The sequence below is a fragment of the Manacus candei genome, unplaced genomic scaffold, assembly GCF_025592945.1.
Source record: "Manacus candei isolate 608988 ecotype Guabito, Panama unplaced genomic scaffold, ASM2559294v1 h1tg000037l, whole genome shotgun sequence".
Taxonomy (NCBI): Eukaryota; Metazoa; Chordata; class Aves; order Passeriformes; family Pipridae; genus Manacus; species Manacus candei.
This window is the reverse complement of record NW_026138085.1, coordinates 7,716,862-7,739,737: the sequence shown is the minus strand read 5'-3', so window position 1 is coordinate 7,739,737 and position 22,876 is coordinate 7,716,862. Positions and strand designations below refer to the sequence as shown.

At 43.4% G+C, this 22,876-nt stretch overlaps 2 protein-coding genes across 4 annotated transcripts in view; both read left to right on the top strand.

Annotated features, from left to right (window-relative positions):
- HTR4 (5-hydroxytryptamine receptor 4) overlaps positions 1 to 17,856 on the top strand; it is an 88,822-nt gene extending 70,966 nt beyond the window's left edge. For all 3 annotated transcript variants that reach the window (XM_051793986.1, XM_051793984.1, XM_051793985.1), the window contains one exon: positions 15,102 to 17,856. In XM_051793986.1, the coding sequence (XP_051649946.1) occupies positions 15,102 to 15,189 (88 nt within the window). In that variant the 3' untranslated portion in view covers positions 15,190 to 17,856. The remainder of the gene's footprint in view (positions 1 to 15,101) is intronic.
- LOC127473848 (sulfate transporter-like) overlaps positions 1 to 22,876 on the top strand; it is a 335,874-nt gene that overhangs the window by 89,248 nt on the left and 223,750 nt on the right. The window lies entirely within an intron of this gene.

Here is a 22,876-nt window from a genome sequence, read left to right as displayed (position 1 = left end):
TACTCAGTGTGGCTGCAGGAAAGTTATTTGAGATCATGCTGAGGATTTTTTAAGGCTAAAAAGCACTGAGAGAAAAGCTGTCAGTACCTGTCATAGGAACACAGCTGATTCAAACACTCCAGGCATCAGAAAAAGTATTTTCAACTTGTAACTCAAACCTTTTCCCAAAATCATCCTTGGATACTGCAAGACGTCACTGCCAAGGAGAAGGAAAAGCTCCTTTTTGTCTTTCTTCCTACATTAACAATGCATTAGTGAGATGAGGATAATCTCTGGTGGGAATTATGGCTGTAGTCATACAATAGTTGTCTTGGAAAGATGTTTCAGCAACAGAAATGAGGGGCTGCACAATTTTCCAAAGCAGTGTTGAAGAATGGTCTCAAAGAACAACTGGAAATACTGAGCCTAGAACAGGCTTCCAGCTGGAAAGGGCAAGAGGAATGATCAGTCCTTCCTTGTAAGCCTGACACCAGGATTGACTGGGAAGTGTATGGCTGGCAATTTGCTCGGTAGGTGCTGCACGTCCTCCCCTGCGAATGCCATGTGCTTTTCTCCAAGAGAAATGAACTCCAGTGCTGGGCAGTATATCCAAGCTGACCCTGGAGGGGAGGGCAGTGCAACAGCTCAGCTTGAATCCAAAGGGAAGGAAAGTAAATGTGCCATGGGGGGAATCAGGAAAGAGAGGAAGACCTCCCTTTTTCTCCTGGGTAAAAGAGGAAACCGGCACATGAGTGTGTGTGCTCGTGTCACTGGATTCCCCTTGCACCACTGCAGCAGCTTCCTTGGCCCCTGCAGAGAATATCGTGCTGGGCTGATGCTTCCCCAACTGCCAGAAGCAGAAAACTGTGGAGCCAGCACCTCTGAAGGCTTCTCCTCCAGACAACATCCATGGGACCTCCAAGGATGCTCTTCCTTAGGATGGCAGGGATTTCTCAACCAAAGTCACACCTCCATCCTCATTTATTCCAGCCAATGACCCCGGAGTTGTGCTGTGTTTTAGCAGGACACTTGGAGACACAGGGCAGGGACAGGCCCTGCAGAGCCACGTCCTGGGATGAGCCGCTGCACCGTGGTGCAGATGGCAGCGCCATTTCCAGAGCTATAAACAGTATCATTGTCATAGCTCTTTGAATGGTACTGCCATATGTACTGGACAACCAGCATTTATGCTTGTGAGGGCTTTGGGCCAGCTGGATTTTCCCTCCATGGGATGAAGCCAATTCCTGAAGTATGAATGAAAGTTGCGTGCTTCTCTGGAGCAATTCCCCCTCAGTACTTATGTTTGAGTCTCCAAGGATCATCACACACTCATCAGTCTCCTAACTCACAAATTCCAAGTGTCCTGCCCGTGGAGAGATTGCTGATCCATCTGAACCTCCCTGATTGGTCCAAGAAGAAGCAGAAAGTTCATGGGAATTTTGAGAGCAAACCAGTCAGGCTCTGTATGTTTGCCTTTAGCAAGTATTGTACTTAAAAGTGAAGTGGATTTGACTGTGTTTGTCTGGGTGGGTGAGTGGAAAGTGTTCATCTCAAACAGTCGATCTTGGGGGTTGTGTACCTCACTGTGCTGCCCTCTGTTTGTATTGCTGAAGGAACAACAGCCATTTGCAGCAAAGAGAGAAGATCATTACGACACAAGTCACCACAAGTCAAGTTGACAAGCAGAGCAGAGCTCAAGGAGCATCAGGGCCATGCTGCCCTGGGAGCTTGGGGGCCACAGGAGGCTCAGGGCAGCCCCTGCCTTTGCTCTCCTCTGTCCTTGCTGCAAGAGTTTTGCTGCAATGTCCCATTTTATGCCATCCCAGCTTCTTTTTTTGGCAAAGAAGAGGGGGAGGCCAGCAGCTCTGAGCTTTGTTGGGCAAAGAAACCAGTATGGACACGTGAAGACACACAGGCATGTGTTAGGGGAGGGAGTGTCCTGTTTCCCATGGAGCCTTCACAAATACCGAGATGCTTTTCCAGGAGCAGTGGTCCTGCTGGTGTGCCCATTTTCCTGGAGTGTCAGTCCCTTTGGAGGGCTGGCTCAGACCTCAGACCTCAGGCTGTGGATGCAGAGAAGGGCCAGGTCAGAGGGGGTAAATGCTTATGGAACCACAGCAGAGCTGTAAACTCTGCTGGGCTGTGGCTGAGCCTCTCAGCGGACAGATGCCAGATACTCAACATTAGTCTGATTTCTACTTCAGAAGAGACCACAGAGATCTGGAAACCCAGGACCAGAAAATGTGTTTCTGAGTCTATGTGTGCAATATCAGTAATAGATTCCGATGACTAACGAGTCCAGGCATTTGTGACAAATATTCCATTTACTTGGCCACCGGTTTGGAGACATATTCTACGAACTAATTAATTCTTTCAGCTTCTGGATTAAACTATTGTGCAAAACATCCTATCAAACAGAGAACATTATATGGTATGTTACTGTAATTAAATAAAGAGATAACTGAGCTCGAGAGATGCCCACAACACTTAATTAAGATTAATTAAGCAACATGATTTACAGCTGGAGAAGATGAAACTGAGCAATTCAAAACTGGCTCGGCAAAGTGGCTGTGACGTGCTGGATTCATGAAAGCACATACTTTGTTTTTCAGAAGCACTGCAATGGCAGCCTCCCCAAGCAAGTTTGCTTAAAGAGGTTGGGTTTAGCCCCTGGAACACACCCATTCTCCTGACCAAACACAGGCATGTCTGTGAAACAGGGAGGAGTTCATACCTGGATGGCTGGAGGCTCAGTAGCACACCAAAATATACACAAGATTTCTCTTACAAGCCCTCTCCGAGACAACAGCTAGATTAGTGTGTTCTTAATTTCTTAGTCATAGAATCATAGGATGATTTGGGTTGGAAGGGACCTTAAAACTCATCCAGTTCCACACCCTTGCCATGGGCAGGGACACCTTCCACTAGACCAGGTTGCTCCAGGCCCCATCTAACCTGGCCTTGGACACTTCCAGGGATGGGGCAGCCACAGCTTTTCTGGGCAACCTGTGCCAGGGCCTCACCACCCTCACAGGGAAGAATTTCTTCCTAATATCTAGTCTAAACCTACCCTCAGTTTGAAGCCATTTGCTAAATCATTGGGCAAAGTGCATCTTAGGTTGCCTCAACTAACACACAGGATTGTAGGTAAAAATTGGGTTGATTTTTTAAGAGAATGGACCCCTGATTGTTGCAGTAGAGCCAAAATTAAGTCAGTTACATTTGAAACTTGATGGCTGAAAAGCAATTTTCTGTTCCATTTGCTACATGTATCATTGCTTTTCTTTTCCTCAAGAAGGAACAAACATAAATTTGAGCAGCATTTATTTACCAAAGCAGAGGCTGAGGTGGAGATTTATAGACTATGTTGTCTCCTCTGAAGCAGAAAATAGAGAGGCCCAGGGGCAACTGAGGAAAGGGGATGGCACAACCTTCAGAAGTTTGAACCTATTTGTTTGCTTCTGCACTTCAGATTTGAAGGCAATATATAAAACAATGGACAGGGAGGGTCTGCCAGCTGTTGTGGCCCTGAAAGATATTCATATCTGCAGAAGGACTAGAAGAAAGCACAAAAAACCAGAAATAGCCTCATGTTAACAGCAGGTATATACAAATAAGGGTTTTACATGCACGGGTACAAACACAAAGAGACACAGAGTGCTGGGTTCAGTGGTGTATCTGAGTTACTACACAGTGTAGGACTGTGGTGCTGTGGGCATTGGGTCCATAGGTTGAAGGCCTGGGGCCACCAGTGAGAGATTCATTATGTGAGAGGGAAAAGAAGCTACTTCTGTGATCAGCCTGGCCCAGGAAAACAGCTCTGCCTGAAAGAATCGACCTCCCAGGCAGCACATGCAGATATTCTCAACTGCAAACAGAACAAAAAGGCACCACCTGATCTCGGAAAAAAAAGTTGAGGTCCTTACCGGAATATGCCCAGCATGTTTTCACAGCTGTGTTTGACTGTCAGAGCAGCATTTTTCTCTTTAAACATCCTCCTTCAGCCTGGGAATCCCTTGGGCAGCCACAGGCTCTGAGATGCCATTAGTTACAGACGGGCAGAGCTCAGCCAGGTGAGCAAATGTTGTCAGGGAAAATGCTGCATGGACATGGGCCAGGTCCCGCCCTGTAAAGCAAACCTGACCAAGACAACCTTGTTGACTAAGGCTGAGGGACCTAAACCAGCATAAAATGAGGAAAAGCACAGCTGGGGTTTTGCTTTCTTTATGTCTGTTTTCGGTTTTACATTTTAAATATTCTTTGTTTAAATCAAATACCGATATTTCTTGTGCTAGGTAAACTCTAAAGAAATTCTAATAACAATTCTTGTGTAGGGAGAAGTTTTATCTGTGGATCCAAGGGAGATTCTGTACCTGAGGCTTGCTGGGACAGCCCCTCTTCTTTCCAGGCATGTTCTGGGTTCATGGGCTTTCTGAACTGCTTGTGCTGTGAGAGTGGTTGTACCTGTGCTTAGGAGTGAAACCTTGATAAAGCTGATCTTACAGAACAGAATTTGGCATAAGATTTGGTGACTTTGTGCTTATTTGTCCCATCTGAGCATATTGCTCTCTTGATTCTGAATTGTGATATTTAAATCATACAGTAACTGTTGCCACAGCACAAACGACAAGGATATTTATGATCTGTCTTGCCAGCATTCAGATTTAGGTGCCCACTGTTGGGGTTGTTCTCTGTCACTTGCAGGTGTAACTATGATATGTGACTTGAATGCCAGTGAAAATATGTATTCCACAGTCCCATTCCAACAAACTTCAGAGCTTCACATATGCTTAAAGGACTCAAACTTGGCTGAGTCAACCCAAAGACTCAATATTCATAAAATATTTTTGATTGTTTTCTGGCAGCATTTCATTTTATGTCAAGTAGAATAAATGACTGGTTTCACCTGAAACTTAATTTTCCCACCCTGTATTTCTGCAAGGAAACTGCAAACTTAATTGTGTCAGCAGGGGAAGGAATATGACTTGATCAGTGATTATTGTGTGCATTTCTCCCAGGTGATTGCCAGATATTTTGATTGCACAAGTTACCTCCTCCTGTGATCAAATTCAATACATCGATCAATGCAGCTCTAGAGTGTCATGTTCCAGTCTACAAGGCATTTCTCTGAGGAACAATCTCAAAAAGAATTGCTGAGGGCTGTTTTTACTCTATGAATCCCACCAGAGAATAAATATCTGCTTGATTATGATCCTTCATTTCTTGGGTTTCTCTCATCCTCCCCCCAAAAATATAAGCTGTTTGCAGCTGTGCAAATCCTCAGATTTTTCCTCTCCCGACACCTGGAGAAGCATCCTTGGACATGGTGTATTCAAATGTTCAGACTGAGCTTGACATTTTTCTTCTGCACATCTTCAGGAGAGATGAAGTTCTGCTCATTAGGATGCTCTGATGAGAAAATGTTTTCCTTAGGTCCTTGTTGCACACAGAAGTTCAGAGGGTCCCTGGGCCTAGAGGGGAGCAGTAATTGGCATCTCTTATATGAGATCCTCACAAGCAGATGTCCGGGAACAACTCCTGTTGAGATTGGAAAGGCTGAAGTCAGATAACAGGCTACGAGCACAGGATGTTTGGGGATAGAGCTGACAGAAAATGGGGACTTAGCAACCTCTGAATCACATCAAAATGAAGAAGCTGTCAAAGGCACCTCCTGTCCTCCCCAGTACACTCCTTAAGATGATCCATCCTGACTGTGAAATAGCTCTTGGCAGGGAAGGTGGATGAGCAAAGGAAGCATCATCCTTCCTGAAGAACAGGGGAATGAACACACAGCCAGCCAGCAATATGTACTTACTGGCTTGGCTTGGGACCTGGTTTAACCAAGCTAAAAATGAGAAGAAACTGTCTGTGAAAGTGATGAAGGGAATTAATGTTTGCAAGTGGAGTCAATATGGGGGAGCAGAGTAGGATGGGGGGAGCATGGAGGGTCTGCTGCCCTCAGTGCACCGACAGGAAACCTGGTGTGCATCGATCCCACCAGGGCTGTACGGAGGAGAATATGGAGATTTTACTCAAATTAAGCACCCACTTCCCATGCCCCCATCTGTGGTATGACTTTTATTCTTAATAGAATGCTTGCAAAATATGACTAGTTAAGTTTTTGCCATGTTAATATTTTTCATGATATGACGTGTAAAGTTTTATGAATTCGTACCCAGAGGAGAGGAACAGTCTGAAGTCAGGAATGTGCTACTTAATGTGTATCATAGAAATATTAATTGAAAAACCTGGAGTCAGAAGGAAAGAGGAGAGGAAACTTCCATTCAACACAGTATGGTTCTTGCTCTCTGAGCTGTCCTTCCCTGGGAGCATGATGGAAAGCTAAGGAAAGGCAGCCAAATAAACTTTACTTTAAGTTTGTACGACTTACTACAACTTAACCTACAACATCTCAACTAATTGAGATGTTAAAGGCACCAACAAGAATCTTTATTATTAATTTTGGTCTGGGTTTTTTTTGTTATTTGCTTTCACTGTGATTAAAGTAACTGTTATTTAACTGGGGGTTTTATTATTTAGTTTTTGTGCCATTACTACATTACCAGAAAATATATTTTTCAGCTTTTCCCCTTAGGTGCCTTAAGATATGAACACTGCACAAGGAAACAGCCCCAAGTGGTTTTTTCACTATTTCATTCCACAGTCTTGACAAATGGCTTGTGGGTTTTTTTCCTAGCAGATGAAAGGTCTTATTATACCAGTGGTGAGACCTCCATTTAAAAAAAAAATCATTATCTTCCATTTGAATATTATTAATTGATCCTGCTTGTATTTCAGTAATTGAAACACCTTACTTAAAACCAGAAGCCTATTATGAGCCATCCCATCTGTGGGTAGTTATGAACTGCTCTTAATGTGCTGCTGTGTATTTCTAATGTGTCTGAACACTTCCAAGTGCTCTCCTAATTATCAGATTTGAGCCTCTTATGAATGTTGCATTAATTACGGTGCAAAAAATGAACTGTAGGCCAAAATCTGTAGCTAATTAGAGCATATAATGTAGTGCCAAGCTTAACATTAACAAGAGAGAAATGGAAATACAGAGTTAATGTGAGAAAACGGGGAAAGTGCTCATTTTCCACAATGTGACACTGAATGGCCTCTCTCATGTGCTTACTTGTTTACCCTGGTGTTTATAATTAGCAAATGGATTTTGCTCACCGAAAACAAATAGCTCCTTAACTGATTTTAAAGTTAGCTTAATTTCTGTCCTTCAGTGCCCAAGTTGCTTTTTCTCATGTGGAAACACCAACTTTTACAACATTAACAAGGAAATCTATAATGGAAGAAGTTAGCAGCTCTGGACTGATTCCATCAGCTTGGTTGCTGTGTGGATCTGATGTTTTTCATCACCAGTTGTTGTCACATAATACCCAAGTCCAAGGCCTTTAGCTAAAGCTGAGCAGGACATCCTGCAGTGGGAAATAGGAAAATTATAAACATCATCCGGGTCAAGAAGAAGCATAAGGAGACTGGGAAAAGAGAAAACAGTGGTCAAATTCAGCAATCAAAGTGAGGGAGTTGGAAAGGACCACAGTGGATAATCTGAGAAATTCATTAATAGAGCCTGGCAATAAAAGGAATTAAAAAAAGAAAGATGAAAATGAGCACTTGCCGTTCCAGGGAAACAAACTGATCGGGTCAAATGCAGCAAATGTTTTCAGCAGGAGAAAACAAAAAGGAAACAAGATGCTGAAGTGTTTTGACATTTCATTTCAAAATCGTATTTCAGGTTCTTATTCGCCTGCACATTTAAACATGCTCCTTAAAAAAGATCTGCATCTACTTAAATACAAAACCAAAGGAACTGGAGGGGATTTCAGTCTTGGTTTGCCAGAAAGAAAAAGATGAACATTAGTTTTGTACATCAGCCTAAAGCAGCAGTGCTGGTGTGTCAGTGCAGTCACATACCCAGCAGGCACTGTTGCAGTAATCCCTTGTGTAGCTCCAGTGACTTCCCTGGATCTGTGTGGGAATGCTGTGGCCATGTGTGACTGGGATGGTCTGGGAACATGTCCTGGAGCTGCAGGTCATTAAAGCAAGTGGCAGCCAGAGCTGGTTTGTCAGAGTGGGAGAACAGGTGAGCTTCATCCTTCAGGGATGATGGAACAATGGAAAAAGAAAGGAGAGAAACAAACATATTGATAGGTGCTTTCTGTGTTTCCTGTGACTTGTCAGAGACAAAGAAAGTCTTTTTTTTTTTTTTTTTTTTTAATCCCAGTGTTATGTTTCTCTCATTCAAGGGCTTTGCCTACTTGGAGAACTGGCTGCTAATTTTAAATCTGAGGAGGCACGTAGAAGTTTTACAAAATATAGGGGAGGCTGCATTATGTAGGCTGGAGACAGATGTTTCTAAAACCTCAAACTGAAACTTAGTAAAAAATGATGAGGGCTTAATTCCAGCTCACAAGGTCTGAACAGCATTATTTGACTTAAAAATAATTAAGATATTCAGCATAGCTGCTCAAGAGTGGGAAAAAACCCCACTTGTCATGAGACAGAGACAAATTTGTATTTAGATTTGACTACAAAGGACTTTAAATCAACACTGCTGTCAGAGCCATATAAATAATTTAGCAATCCAAATGTTTTCCCAAGATCTGGATTTTTACCATTCAGCTGCAATGGGAAAATTGAATTTTGATGGTATTTCTGTGCATTTTACCCATGTTTTCTCCAAGGACTGCAGAGGTCCACTGATATTTGCTTCTCTTTATGACTTGTTGGTCACCTCTGGGTTGCAGGTTAATCCGATGCAGCACGAGGAAGGGACACGATGAGTTTAAACCTTATTGCTAAGAAATCTTGGAAGCACCTTGCTCATCTCAGAATAAGCGAGAAACCCACAAACAAACAACAGGAGCTCTTCATCCTCAAAGGATTAGATCTGTTGCTAATTTTGCAGCATGGCATATCAAATTGGTTTATGTTGTTCAGCGATGTTGATACACATTCAACCAAAAGAGTTTCTAATTTCTGGCCTATTTTGCCCCAGGAATGATGGTGAGTAGGTAGGGGCTATTCTTCTTATTCTGCTATAATGATTTTCTACTGATGGCCAAATGCAGAAGTTCACTTTAGTGGCTGGAATCATGACTCATTCAGCCCAGACTTTACAGAGTTACTGGAAAGCTTTTAATTTTATGGAGTCTATGAACCTGGTAATTGAGATAGAGGGAAAATTCTACACTCCTCTCATGAAAATTTAATATGCAGCTGTATTAAAAGCAAATGTTTTGTGAAATTACATTTGATTTGGCCTATGTGTATTCATTTTTTTCAACAGAAAATGAAAATAGAACAACGTATTTTATTCACTTTTCCTTTTGACATTTTGTGTATCTCAGGTTTTAAAATTTTGTTTTCTTCTTTTAAAGTGAAAAAATATCATAGATTAAAAGAGTGAATTCCAGAGATTCCTGGATTTTATGTTTACACTCTTCTCAATTTTCTGACTGTTTCTCAAGATTTCACAGTTTCCCCAAATGTCAAAAGTATCTTTTCAGGGAGACAATAGGATTGTTGTCTTTACCTGGAGCTCCTGTATCCCTGGAAACCACTCCAGGCTCTTTCCTGAGTTCTGAAAAACATGCTCACATTTTATTCCTGGACCATTGGGATTCAGTCTGTGTGATCTGCCCTGTGTGGTTCCATCACAGACATGGGGAAATAATGATGCCAACCAGACACTGTCCTGCACTGAGCAGCACCTCCATCATCTACAGGCAATAGTTTACCAGTTAGTGACTGCCATAAAATACAGAAATAAAAGACTCTTTTCTGCCTGCTGCTGAAACAGGAATAAAGTAAGCAGATGCATCACTGTCTGGGATAACTAACAAACAGTCATCTTAAGCCGTTCTCTCTTCCCCTCTCTTTTACAGTACATTTATGAATTGTGTTGTTTGCATTTGTAATTATGGAACTGAACAGATGGTGAAAGGCTTATTTCAGAGTGATGTGTTCATTAAAATAACCTGCTCTCCTCTGCCAAGCGATTGTTAACCCTAATCCCAATTTGATATCAAAGAGAGTTATTTGTTCTTTCTCTTCTAAGTTTGTCTGAAAGAAACGGAGCTTTGAGAAACAGACACGATATTGAGTGTGGAGCCACAATAGTGGTGCTGAATATATTCCAGAGGGGAAACCACTGAGGAGCTTTGCAGCTGTGAAAGAAAGATGCAGGGAAGGATAAATTGTGAACCAATGCAATGTCAAATCTAAGAAAAGTTTAAATTGGAAGCTCAGTTCCATGTAAAACGTGCCCCCAGCCAGTTTCTGCCTATGTGCAAACTCTAAGTTCTACCATATTAGGTGGTTGAGCATAATAATGGTAAATCCCATTATTAAAAATGGGACTCTCTTCTTTCTTCACAGGTTATCACATCTTACAAAATAACATCTTACCTCCTTCTATTCCCAACAAGTGTTTACTGGGTGCTCCTGCAAATAACAAGAGTTGCAAATAGCACCTGGCACAAACTTGGGAAAAGTTTCAATGCCATGAAACCTGCAGAATTATTTCTTTTCTTATTAGTTTAGATTTTTAAGAATGCCACAGTTGAAATTTGCTCCTTGCCTGACTCTGCCACGCCCAGATTCCTTCCATCAGTCCTGTAAGGTGTCACCAATGAATTGGCAACAACAAACCCCAAATCCCAGGACGGGGATGTCCAAGGATCACAGTTTCATTTCAGTTAGGTGTAATTTTCCTGCACTGTGTGAACATGGGACCAGGAGGAGACTCTCATAGTCCAGCTCATCCATGAGGTCACTGCTGCAGCCAGTAGTGAAGTGTGTTACAGGCTTCAAACAGTGTAATGGGAACAACTAAGAACAGCACAGAATTTGATACAAGGATTTTCTCTTCTATTCTTGCATTACCAGGGGTATTTATAAACTCTAGCAGTAATTAATTTGCATTTATAATATAAAATTATAAAAAAAAATTTGCAAACATAATGAAACTTGGTGCTTATCAGCTTCTTGCACAGTTCATGTCTAAACTTCCCCAGACTTTGCAGCCATTTGTGCACCCAGCTGAGACCCAAGATACCCTGGCAGTACCAGTAACAGACATATACACCATAAATTCACCCACCCATCCCTGCTTCTGCAGAAACACTGACTTCTCAGTGTCTGGACATGTCTGCAAAATCTCTTCTCTACCTATTGACAATGGGACCTTCATTTTTTGATCAGAATGGGAATGGGTTTAGTGGCAAAAGTCCCAGGGAGCAGAGAGTTAACAGCTCTTGTACCTCCCCTGCATAAAACCCAGCCCAGGGCCAACTGCAAGACCTCACCTCAGTCTTCAGTGAATGTCAGGACAACAGGAACCACCTTTTGCCTGTCCAAAAAAGGAAGCAATTAATAATGGAAACTGCTCTCTGTTTAAAAATCCTTTCCCTGTACACCAAAGGCAGCTGTGCACCTACAGCAGGTTTGGGATGGCTGTGGCTTCCTCCCATCACCCTCCTTCAGTGCAGCTGAAAGCTTTGCCCTGCTGGGGCAGTTGTGGGCATTCAGTTTATTTGTGATGGTGAGATCTTCCCACTGTCTACAACTCCCACAAAGGAGGTTGGAGCTGGGCGGGGTCGGCTCTTCTCCCACATAACCAGCTCATCGGGAGACCCCAGGCTCTGGGAAAGCAGTGAGTGGTTTTCATTACAGTTCAGGGAGCCAGAGACCAGCAATTTTTTGGCTTTGCTTTCTTAGTAAATTGTCCAAGTTGGTGTGAGAGAGAGCTCTGCAGGGAATGAAAGTAAGCAGCCACTGCACCCCCTTGGTGTTTTCTTCTTGGCTTTTGCTGAGTTCCCATAATAATGCTGGAGCTCCCTGTTCTGGTCAGGGGCTGTAAAATCTCCTGTGTTGAGAGCTAATCCAACCAGTTAATTAAAGAGTCCATTGGACTTTCAGAAACAGTGGGAGATGCAGAAGCAATTATCTCCAAATTGGCCATCATCACAAAGTGCCATTTGGCGAGTAGGGAATAGTCTCCAGCAGGTCCCTTTAGGGGTGGCAATTCCTATCCATTATTGGGTTTTACTGCTGGGTGGTGGTTGTGATCTGAGTAAAGCCTTGGGGGAAATGATTGGAACACTGTCCCCAGTTCTGGGAGGAGTCAGATGCAGAGGGCAGGGGCCGCAATTGGTAATTGAGCTTGGTGGTTTAATGTGCCAGCATGTAGAAATCCCATTGAAGGAGCCCATTAGAGGCAGGAAAGCTGAGCAACTAATTTGCTGCTGATAATTTATTTAACATATTTAAACCTTTTAACGTTTTTTTTTCCCTGCTCGCATACTATGGCTTCCTCAGATGTATTCATTACTCAAACCTACCTCGTTGTTTCTCTTGAAACATTCAGGTCACACATGGAGGGTTCGAGTGCTGTTTTCTCCTTGCATTGTGAGATAAATCCTTGGTGTCTCCATGGGGTGGGGGCTGAGGCATATCAAGTGTGTGTTTCTGGAGCGAGGCAACACTGAGTTTCAGGTGTAGCTGTGCCTTTTCTCTGAAACTTGCTTGCAGTAAGTCTGATGCCTGAAAAATGAATTGTATTTTCAGGGAGCAGATCAGTTAAGTCGTGGGGGTGTGAACAAAAGCAGGGCTGTTATAATCCCAACTTTTATCCAACACTAAGTTGGTGCTCTGCAACTGGCAGGTAGCTTTGAACTTCCATTTGAAGGGCAAAACTGCAGTATGAGAAAACAACCCGAGTAACACAAAAGCTCATCAGCAGAGGACTCCTTTAACAGATTCCTGGAGATTTTGGTAATGTTTTTACAAATGATGTGCCAGAACCTGAGCAAGCCATCACCCTGCAGAGCAGCTTTTCCACCCTGTGTAGGAATGCTCTTTCCTCCTCTCCTACCAGTCCTCTTTCCCCACAGGGTAAACAGCTGGAAGTGTTGAGCTAACAACTGCCAGAGGCTTCAGACAGACACTTTGTGCCACATGAGATCCCGGGACACCTTAATGACTTCTCTTTAGCTTAATGCATCTCTGTAACAAACGGCATCACCTGCTATTGCTGATCTTGCACCACTTTCTGACTGCTGCAGAAGAACAAGGAAGGTTTGGCTCTTTGGATATCCTGTATGAAGTGAGCTTTCAGTCTCTGTTACGCTGCTGAGCAAGTCCTGAGTTGCTCCGAGCTATGTCTGCCCTGTTGATGGAGCAGGGGGTCTCCTGGCTCTCATCCTCTGTATCCCCATTAGTAGCAGAGACTTTGCCATGCCAGAGGTCTCCTTGGTGGATCATCTCACACAGTGTCCCGTGTCTGACTTGGTATATCAAATTAAAACTACATTATGGCTTGTATTCTTCATGGTCATCTCATCGGAGTGTCTGTTCAGTGTTAGGCGCAAAATGTCTTTTCTTGTTTCTTGCATCAAGTCTGTAATTTGTTGGGAGAACGAGCACATTTTTAAAATTTATTATCCTTATTTAAAGTTGATTTCTAAATTTATTATCCTTATTAAAACTGGAGTGTTAAGGGTGCATGTTCAGTGGATACATTTGCACATACAGTGACTTGCAATAAATCAACCAAGCCTGGCTGTGTTGAAAACCAGCATCTAGTACATTAAAGGGTGAATTTCTGCAGGAATAATCACCAGAGCAAACACAGACAGGCAGTACAGTTCATACCCTGGCTTTCATTTTGAGGCCATGCCTGATCTCCTGGAGCTAATGGATACATAATTGGTAGGATATTCAAATCATCTACTTCAGACATTTCAGTGGCATTCCAAGCACCTCAGTTAGGAGCCTAAGTCCCAAAAATGCTCAGTGATTGAGAAAGAGATGCATCCTGAGTAATAACACCAAGTAAACTGATGTCACAGTATCAGTTTATGAACATGTAGAAAAAGTTCCTGGCTGCTTTTAGTGATTATTCAGACAAACCCTAAGGCTGATAGTACTTCACTCTGCTAACAAGAAGAGAACTGATATATTCCTCTATTTTCTTGGGCTTTTTTCTTTTTTATCTTTATTGTGATACAGATGTTTCAGGTATGTCTTGGATGTTTGTTACTAAGAGAAATAACATATCTACATGTCTAAACATTCAGGAGAAAAGTCTTAACAGAGACCTGATTTCCCTGATATGCATTTGAACAAGGGAAAAATATGTTTGTACAGTTATTTTTGCAGCTTTTTCCTTCTAGACCTACTCAGAGGATGGTTTAGTTCAGCTTTAGTTTAAATTAAACAGACTGCCAAGGGAAGATACTTGGCTTGCTCTGTACCCTTCAGAGGGGTTGAAAGCAAGAATGATTAGATGTAAAATTCAAGAAACATGTGCTAAATTAGTTTTACTCCAGTTAGCCAACAGTTTTGCTATCACCTCAGATCTGCTTATTCCTCCAAAGCACTGCACACCATTTAGGGAAAACAGTTGCATGTCACCAGCAGATTCAATCCACAGTCCTGTTCAGAGAGCCACATTGGGATGAGCAGCAGGAGATGGGCTGGTAGATGAGGCACAGGGTAAGAGATAACATGGAATTCTTACAGCACAATTCTGGTTTTCCATATCTGGCCCAAAGCCTGGAGAAATATCATAAAGGTCATGATACCTCCAAAGGACATAACACCCGAACAGCACTGGTTTGATAAGACATGCTAGAATTGGCCCTAGACTGAGATGACTGTCTTTTTTAAGTGGAAATGCCCTGGAATGTTGGTCTTGGTTTCATTTTAAGCAGCATTCCCTTCCCAAGCAAGTCTCAAATGATTCCTTAAATGCTTGAACTGAAGACATTAACTGAAGTGCCTTCAGCTCAGTCCACCCACAGGTGATCAGTGTTTTTTAGTTCCTTTGTCTGGATTCCTCTCATCCAGCTCACCTTAGACACATGAAACCCAGCAGGTTCTTGGTTTTCAGGGTTTGCCTGGACTGCTTCAAACCAAAGATTTGGTTTCCTGTCCTGGAACAAAGAAGGGATTTGCTTTGCTTTATGTGGGATCTGCATATTTGGAAGATGCTCTGTCTTAAGATGTACTTTGGGGTTTTCAAGAACTCATTTTACATAAGCAGGTAATCAGGTCCTTTTAATTGGCACTAACCAATTTCTGTGTCTCTCCACTTCCAGGTACACTGTTTTACGCAATGGGCATCATCAGGAACATGAGAAGCTTCCCATCCACAACGACCCTGAATCCCAAGAGTCCTGTTTCTAGTCATGGTCCTAACAGAGGAATGGTCCAGCTGAAAGAACTTTTTAGGATATCCAAAGGATTCACGGACAGCAGGACTTGTTGAAAAATCATTCATCTGCATTGTCATGGTGCCTCCTACACTGACTTCACATGGGTGTCCAGCTGTGAGATGGATGGAAGGTACAGGACTCCTGTACCTGCAGGGATGGCTGGACCATGGCTATGCCACAGCTTTATTCCAGGAGGGGGTGATTCCTGTCAACGTAAGGACACAAAACAAATACAAACCACTCAGTGAAAGGACTTCTGCTCTCCTTTTCCAGCTGCCCTCTGTGTACAAGTCATCTCTCTGTCCTGCAGTCTTAGAGATCACAAGGTCTGGCTGAAGCCCTATCAGGATGTGAGACTAAAGCCCTGCTTTATCTGTGCGAGATCCTGCCCGTGGTGACTGGATGGTCGGGGGAGAAACAGCACTATGTTTTCTTCAGCAAAATAAGGGGGAACATTTGCCCTTTGATTATAGCTACTGGTGAAGGGTCAGCACGAGCTGCTGGTTCACCCAAATCTGCAGAGCTTTGTAAATGCTTTTATTGTGTTTCCTGGCCACATTCACTGGTGGAAGCCTGACAAGCTGGAATGGGACCTACAGAGACATCTCACCTCTGACAGGGCCCTGCCAGCACTGCTCCAGTCCAGCCCATGGGCCCAAAGCCTTATCCATCCTCTGCCATTTGGAGGCCAGTGGACAGGATATGGCCCTCAAACCCAGGCAAGCTGCCAGTGCTGTGCTCACTTGAGCAAACTTTAGGCATTCCGACCCAAAAGAAAGGTTGGCCAAGAGACAGTCAGTCTGTAATAGATCACTAAGTGCCATCTTGAAAACTACACCATCTAATAAACTTTTCTAGCTACATTAGGGAGAGAGACTTCCACTTCCATTTTCCACCTTTATTTTTGTATTTGTTTCGGTTCCCTTCCAGTTGAGGCAAGAAGTTTCAAGATTTTCAAATATCACCATATGCACATCTGCTTGCAAAGATCTCAGTCCTCAGCTGCTTCCTGCATGTAGATGTTGCCATATTCCTTGTGAGCTGCTTCCACCTTTGCATGGAAAGGGTGAGCAAGGCTGTAGACTTCACAACTTTGGGAGAATGATCTTCATGCAGTAGGAAATATGCAGGATCAAGACTATGAGCCTCTACCCTTTTTAGATGAAGATCGAACCCAGAGATGCCACCCTGAGCCTAGAAAATAAACTTGTACTTTGTTATATTGTGTAATCATGTACAGCTATTTTTAATGTAAATAGAAAAGGTGACATTATTTATTATTTTTTATCAGGAACATGTGTTTTTTTCATTAAAAGCTTCTAGACCCAGGAGCTTAACATTATATGTATTATTATTTAGTAATATTTCTGTTGCTATGTGACAGGTATTTACTATAAACAGACAAATCCTGCTTTGAACAAACAAAAATGTTGCTCAGTAGGAAAAAAATTGTGCATGATAAAAACAAGTGGCTTCCCTGCCATGGTGTCTGACTTCTTTAAATACTTCTTCCACATAAAACTCACTGACAAAACTTCACAGCATTTTCCTTTAGGTTTCAAAAGGACTCGGGGGAGAAATAGCCCTAATTAGAAGACCAGACACTTACCAAAGTAGAGAAGTGCTGGCAGTTAGAAAGAGACAAACTGTTGGTGTTTTCATGGAAAGTGCTCCTGGTTCATCATTAGGACTTGTTTGGCAATTACCTGTTTTTACAGGGCTTTGTTTCCAAAACAACTCTACTGTGGACACCAAAACAGAGCAGAGAGTGAAAAAAGAAAGGTCAATATTTAAAGTTTGGAAAAAAATCCATCCAGGGCTGCTTGAGTCCTGTGATCCTCACCCTCTGTGGGACTGCTCACTTTGGTTATGTCGGGATTTGGGTACATGAGTCTGCAGAACAGGTTGTCTTGGTTTCAACTCAAGTGTCAAATTTCTTAGAGAAATCCTAAGCTTTTCTCTGTCCCCATTAAAAGGCATCAAAATATTGGTGTGAAATTTCTTGGAGTGATCTGGAATCAGCAGCATGGGGATGCTACAGTAATGGTGTTTTTTGTTTCTGCTGTTGTCCTTGAAGTGTTGTTTTCTCCTATGTTTTTATGTGCATTAGTAATATATCTCTTCTTAATTTAAAATTAACTCCTCAACAGGGCAATTTCCTCACAGGCAACATTCTATCAATGGGCTCTGTCAATGGGAGCAGTAGCTCACTAGCCAAAATGGTCAACAGCTGTGATGGGAAAAAAATTCCAAACACTGTATTTGAATGAAAAACCAAACACAAAATGTCCACGTTCTTGCGTCATTTCTGACAAACTGTTTGTTGGACTCAGCAAACCTGTCATGAACCACCTGGCAGCTCCTGCTTAGTAAGTCAATAATCTCAGCAAAGCTTCTGTGAACCCAGCAAATGACGTTGTCTGTCATCAGTAATGGTAGAATTTCTCTAGGAAAGGAGCTGTCTCACAGAAAGGACCCAGACTCAATTTCCTTTGCTAAAGGTGGCTGCTCCTTCAGCCTCTCAGTTTAGCTTCCCATTGACCCTCTTGGCTGGTGGTGTCAGAGCCTTTGCCTGTGCTGAATAATGTGTAATGCATTGGCTGTTTCTAAAAATAAAAAATCTTCTGTGTGCACTGAAGTGAACTCCAGCTCATACTCATTTCTTGGCTGTTTTCACTCAAAACACATGATGTGACCAAGTTACACTTTCTTGCCTTCCAAGACACTCTAACAGCCAGAACAGGGAGGGAGAATCCGGCCCTTCTTTGCTTTTTCTACAACTCCCTGACAGGAGGGTGGAGCCAGGTGGGGGTCAGGCTCTGCTTCCAGTGAACAAGTAAGACGACTAGAGGAACAGCCTCAAGTTGTGCCAGGGGAGGTTTGGGTTGGACATCAGGAGGAATTTCTTCACTGAAAGGGCTCCCACACATTAGAATGGGCTGCCCAGGGAGCTGGTGGAATCCCCATCCCTGGAGGTGTTCAGGGAATGGCTGGATGTGGCACCCAGTGCTCTGGTCTGGTTGGCAAGGTGGGGATCAGTCAGGTTGGACTCGATGGTCTTGGAGGTCTTTTTTAACCTTAATGACTCTGTGAAAATACTGATGAGCCCTTGGGCTGTAATACCCATTCCTAATTGTTATCTACCAGAACAATCCTGCCTCCTGCACCAAGTTCTCATGCACTGGCTCTTTCTCCCTACTGATTGTTTCTGAGCCCTCCCTCTCTCTTCTTTACCTGTGCTGTGCCCACCTGATCTCTCACATCAGCCCTGAGAGCTCTCACTGCTCTGGGCACCACGCTCAAGACAGGCATTTACAAACAGGGAGTGAAACATTATTTTGTGCAGCTGTTTCTCTGAGTTTCCCAGTGAATCTGACTAAAAAAGGAAGCTTCTTTCTTCCTTCCTTTCCATCTCTTTCCAGCCACCTTTCACAGATTCACTCTAATAACCATGTATTTATTTCTTCACATAAATATGCTAGTACTCATCAGTGAGTGATCACACCAGCACTTTATGGTCTGGGAACACTTTACATGTTTTGGAATGCAGCAAGCCTTGGAAGCATTAAGGATGGTGCCTGATGGAGCTGTTTTCTTGGATTACAACTCCTGACACTTCTCCTTGCCAGAGGTAATGTGCTGGCAGAACAGAGAGCTAATGAGAAATTGGCTGGGTCTTTGCTAAACTATCTTCAGGAGGCAGATCTGTCAACACAGTTGTATTCCCATATTTCTGCATTTTTGTAGGCTCCAGAAGCATTTCTAGGATCTTGCATGACTTTTGATAGCAGGGCATGGGCTCAGACAAGGAAATTCAAAGATGCATTTGGATTGCTTGTGCTGTAAGAGGGAAGCAGAGCAACAGGCTGGCTCCTTCCAAAGGCAAACTAAAAACATAGCCTAAGGCTAAATCTGTGTGCCAGTAGGCCCTGGGCAGTGTCAGGGTGCATATCCCCATGAGCTGAGCCATTCTTTCTAATGCCCAGCTTCCCCTGTTTCCAATACTCAGTTTACTCAGACAGAAAGAGTCATGCTGCAAAGTAAAATTCAGAGCTGTAATAAACAAGACACCAATGGGAAGCAGCGTTCACCAAACAGAAGCTCCCAGGAAGGGTGCAGAAGAGGCCATACATTTAATTAGCTGATGTTTAAGACTGTCTGGAGGGATGTGAAGCAATAACTGGATGATACACGCTCTGTAAATGTCAGTGCTTGAGGCAGGCAGCAGCTGTGTTGCTTAGTGAGATGTATGGAGATATGGCTGCAGCCCAAGAGTACCAGCAGGTCATGCTCATAAACACCATGCAGACAGCTGAATCCTTATGGGGAAACGTCCCTTCCACATTTATCCTTCAGTTTTTTCAACACTGAATATATCTTCAGTTTTTAATCTTGGAGAGGTCAATGGAAAAAAAAGTAGAAACTATCTCAGTAGAACAATTTGCAAAATGTTTTCAGTAAATTCTCAAAACCCTTTTAATTTAATGCAGAAGTGTACAATGTGACCTGCTCCTATTGCAGGATCTGATGCCTGTATACACACAGGAAAAAGTGAAAACATTTACCACAGTGGCTTAAAAATGAAGGCAACAGCTTCCATCTGCATTACACCCCAGTACGTCGTAGCGCAGTGTGTGAGCAGAGCTGAGAAGGGGCTCACAGTGGGATCTGAGGGATAGTTGTAGAGGTGTGTGGGAAGCCCTTATTCGGAATCACAGAATCATTAATGTTGTAAAAGACCTCCAAGGTCATCGAGTCCAACCTGTGCCTGATCCCCACCTTGTCAACCAGCCCAGAGCACTGAGTGCCACATCCAGTCATTCCTTGAACACCTCCAGGGATGGGGACTCCACCACCTCCGGGACAGCCTTGACAGCCTTTTCAGTGAAGAAATTCCTCCCGATGTCCAACCTGAACCTCCCCTGGCACAGCTTGAGACCATTTCCTCTTGTCCTGTCCCTTGTTCCCTGAAAGCAGAGCCTGACCCCCACCTGGCTCCACCCTCCTGTCAGGAAGTTGTAGGGAGTGAGGTCCCCCCTGAGTCTCCTTTTCTCCAGGCTGAGCTCCCCCAGCTCCCTCAGCCGCTCCTGGTGCTCCAGACCCTTCCCCAGCTCCTTTCTCTTCTCTGGACACGGACCAGCATCTCAGTGTTTCTCTTGCTGTGAGGGGCCACAGAACTGGACACAGCACGTGAGGTGTGGCCTCACCAGTGCCAAGCACAGGGGGACAGTCACTGCCCTGGTCCTGACTGTCCCTCTGCTCTTGCTTACAGAGGTTCTGTCCTATTAAGCTTATTTAATTTCTACTTACGATTTATTTGCAGTCACAGGAGCCCTACCTTGGCCTGGCACGTTACCTGAAGGAGGCCCAGGTTGGAGGGGGCACTGTGGTGCTGGTCTGGTTTGCAGGAACAGTGCAATCCAAATGGACTCATTTGAGCCATGAAAACCATTGTTAGAGTCACCTTGATGCTGAATAGCACAAATCCCTTGCTGCAGAGATCCTCTTTTGGCAAACTCTGGTCCTCCATGAGTCTCTGTTATAACAAAGGACACTTGGGGGAGAATGTATATTGGAAATGTGTTAGGTAACCACAAAAACCCTGAACATGAGTCAGAGCTGAGAGAGCTAAATTATACTCACCTTGCCTTTGACTTCAGCACACTTCAAAATGGTTTTTATTTTACCCTACATTCCCCCACTGTCCCTAAATGGGATCTGTGAATAATCAGTAACAGCATATTCATTGTACTTAGATGTTTTTGCACAACTCAAAATACCTCCCAATTTAGGTATTACTAACAAATATCTTCATCCTAAAGATCATCTCAGCAAAGGATTGTGGCTCTCAGAGTGGAATACACTCTAAAATGTCTTTGCTCAGCAAAGATAATGAAGAATCAAAAGATATTTAAGGCATTTATTGACGTCAGCCTGACTTAATAGTGTGCAACAGAACCAACCCATTGTGTCCAAATCGTGTCCATTTAATTCTTAGCACAGATGAAAAATACAGAACAGCTCCAGCCAAATGATGGTTTCTTGGAGCAGGCAGCCCACACACGGCAGACTCTGAGTCATTCTGAAGAGTTTTCCTCACCCATCTTTGTAAATGCTGAAGCCAAGGAGAGCATTTTCATTCTGTAACTGTCAGCTGTAAATCCCTCCATAGTTTAAGATCCCATCTTTTTCTCCACATTTGATTTCCTGAGCCCTCTCTGAGTACTACCATGACAAAAGGCGAGAAATCTGTTGCTTTCTTCTACTAATATGAACTCAATAAAAATATACAAAAGCTGTTAGTTTTTTCAATTTTTGTATAGATTAAATCTTCCTGAATAAAAAAAAAAACAAAACCAAAAGCCAGTTAATCTCCTCTCAGCACCCAGTGACTGTTAATGAGCTGATGGAAACCCTGCAGTGGATGGGCACTTGTTTTGGCTGTCCTGTTATCACATGCAGTGCACACATGTCCATACAATTTCCCTGTCGTCCCCCTGACAAGGGATTAAATTTGAATGGCTTGAACTAGCAGGAATCATGGTCAAGGTATGGAGTTTGTAGTTGCTTCTAACACACCGAAAAGCTCAGAGACCAGAGTGAGGGTAGAGGCAACATTCCTGTCTCTGCCATCAACTCCTTATAGCTTTTTCTTGAATAAAAACACACTTTCAAAATCCTTTAAAAGACCCAAACAGTGATTTTGTCTTTCTCCTAAATCAGAGAAAAAAAGCAAGAACCAGCATAGTGCCCACCTCTGAACACGGTGTTTCATGCTCCTCTCTACCCTCCCAAGCTCACTTTCTCCTTTATCTATTTACCTTCTGTACTCTCTGTTTAGATAACATTTCTCAGGCACTTGAGCATCTCCCAGCTGGGATCACTGCATCCTCTGTCAGGAGGAGCTGTTAACCCTCCTTGCTGTGGGCAAAGCAGTTCCAGCACTTGCCTGCAGTGGCACAAGCCACCTCAGACTCATTTCCCAATTAGTGGAGAGCTAATCAATACCTACCTTTGCCCAGCTGAATTAGGCCCTCTAAGTGCTCATTTCTCTTCACTGACTGTAAGAGGACACCTCTCTGACTGGTTCATCTGCACTAGAGGCATATAAATCCAACAAAGATATAACCTACCCAGGAAATGTGTTGTTGAGTCAGACCTAACCTAGGGAAGATAATCCTTCCTATTTAATCCTTTCCCTGAAGGCACATGAATGTGAAGCACATGTCAAGGAAGCAGGGGACAGAAGTGATACAGCCATATCAGAGTTTCCTTTATCATTTTCCATACCTATCAGATTCAATGTTTGCAAAGCTGCCTTTGAACTCTAGCAAACAGCTTCCTTATATGTCCAGATGCAAATATCACTGTTTGTTAAGTGGGCTCTAAATGGATTTCATAGTTCAGCCCAAAGCTGCCACACAGGAGCACAGCAAAGCTAAAAGCCCCAGCTGGAGTTTTCTGTGTTGCAGAAAGAAGAGCAGAGCAGGATCACTCAGTCACCTTATGTGCAGTGACAGCAGCCTGACCTCCTGCCAGAGAAAAACGAGAGGAGTCAGGCCAGACTGCAGTGTGAAGAGGGAAGCCTGTCACGCAGAGAGAAGACATCTGGGATGCTCCCTGAGAAACGTTAACAACTGGGCAGGCCCACGGAAAAC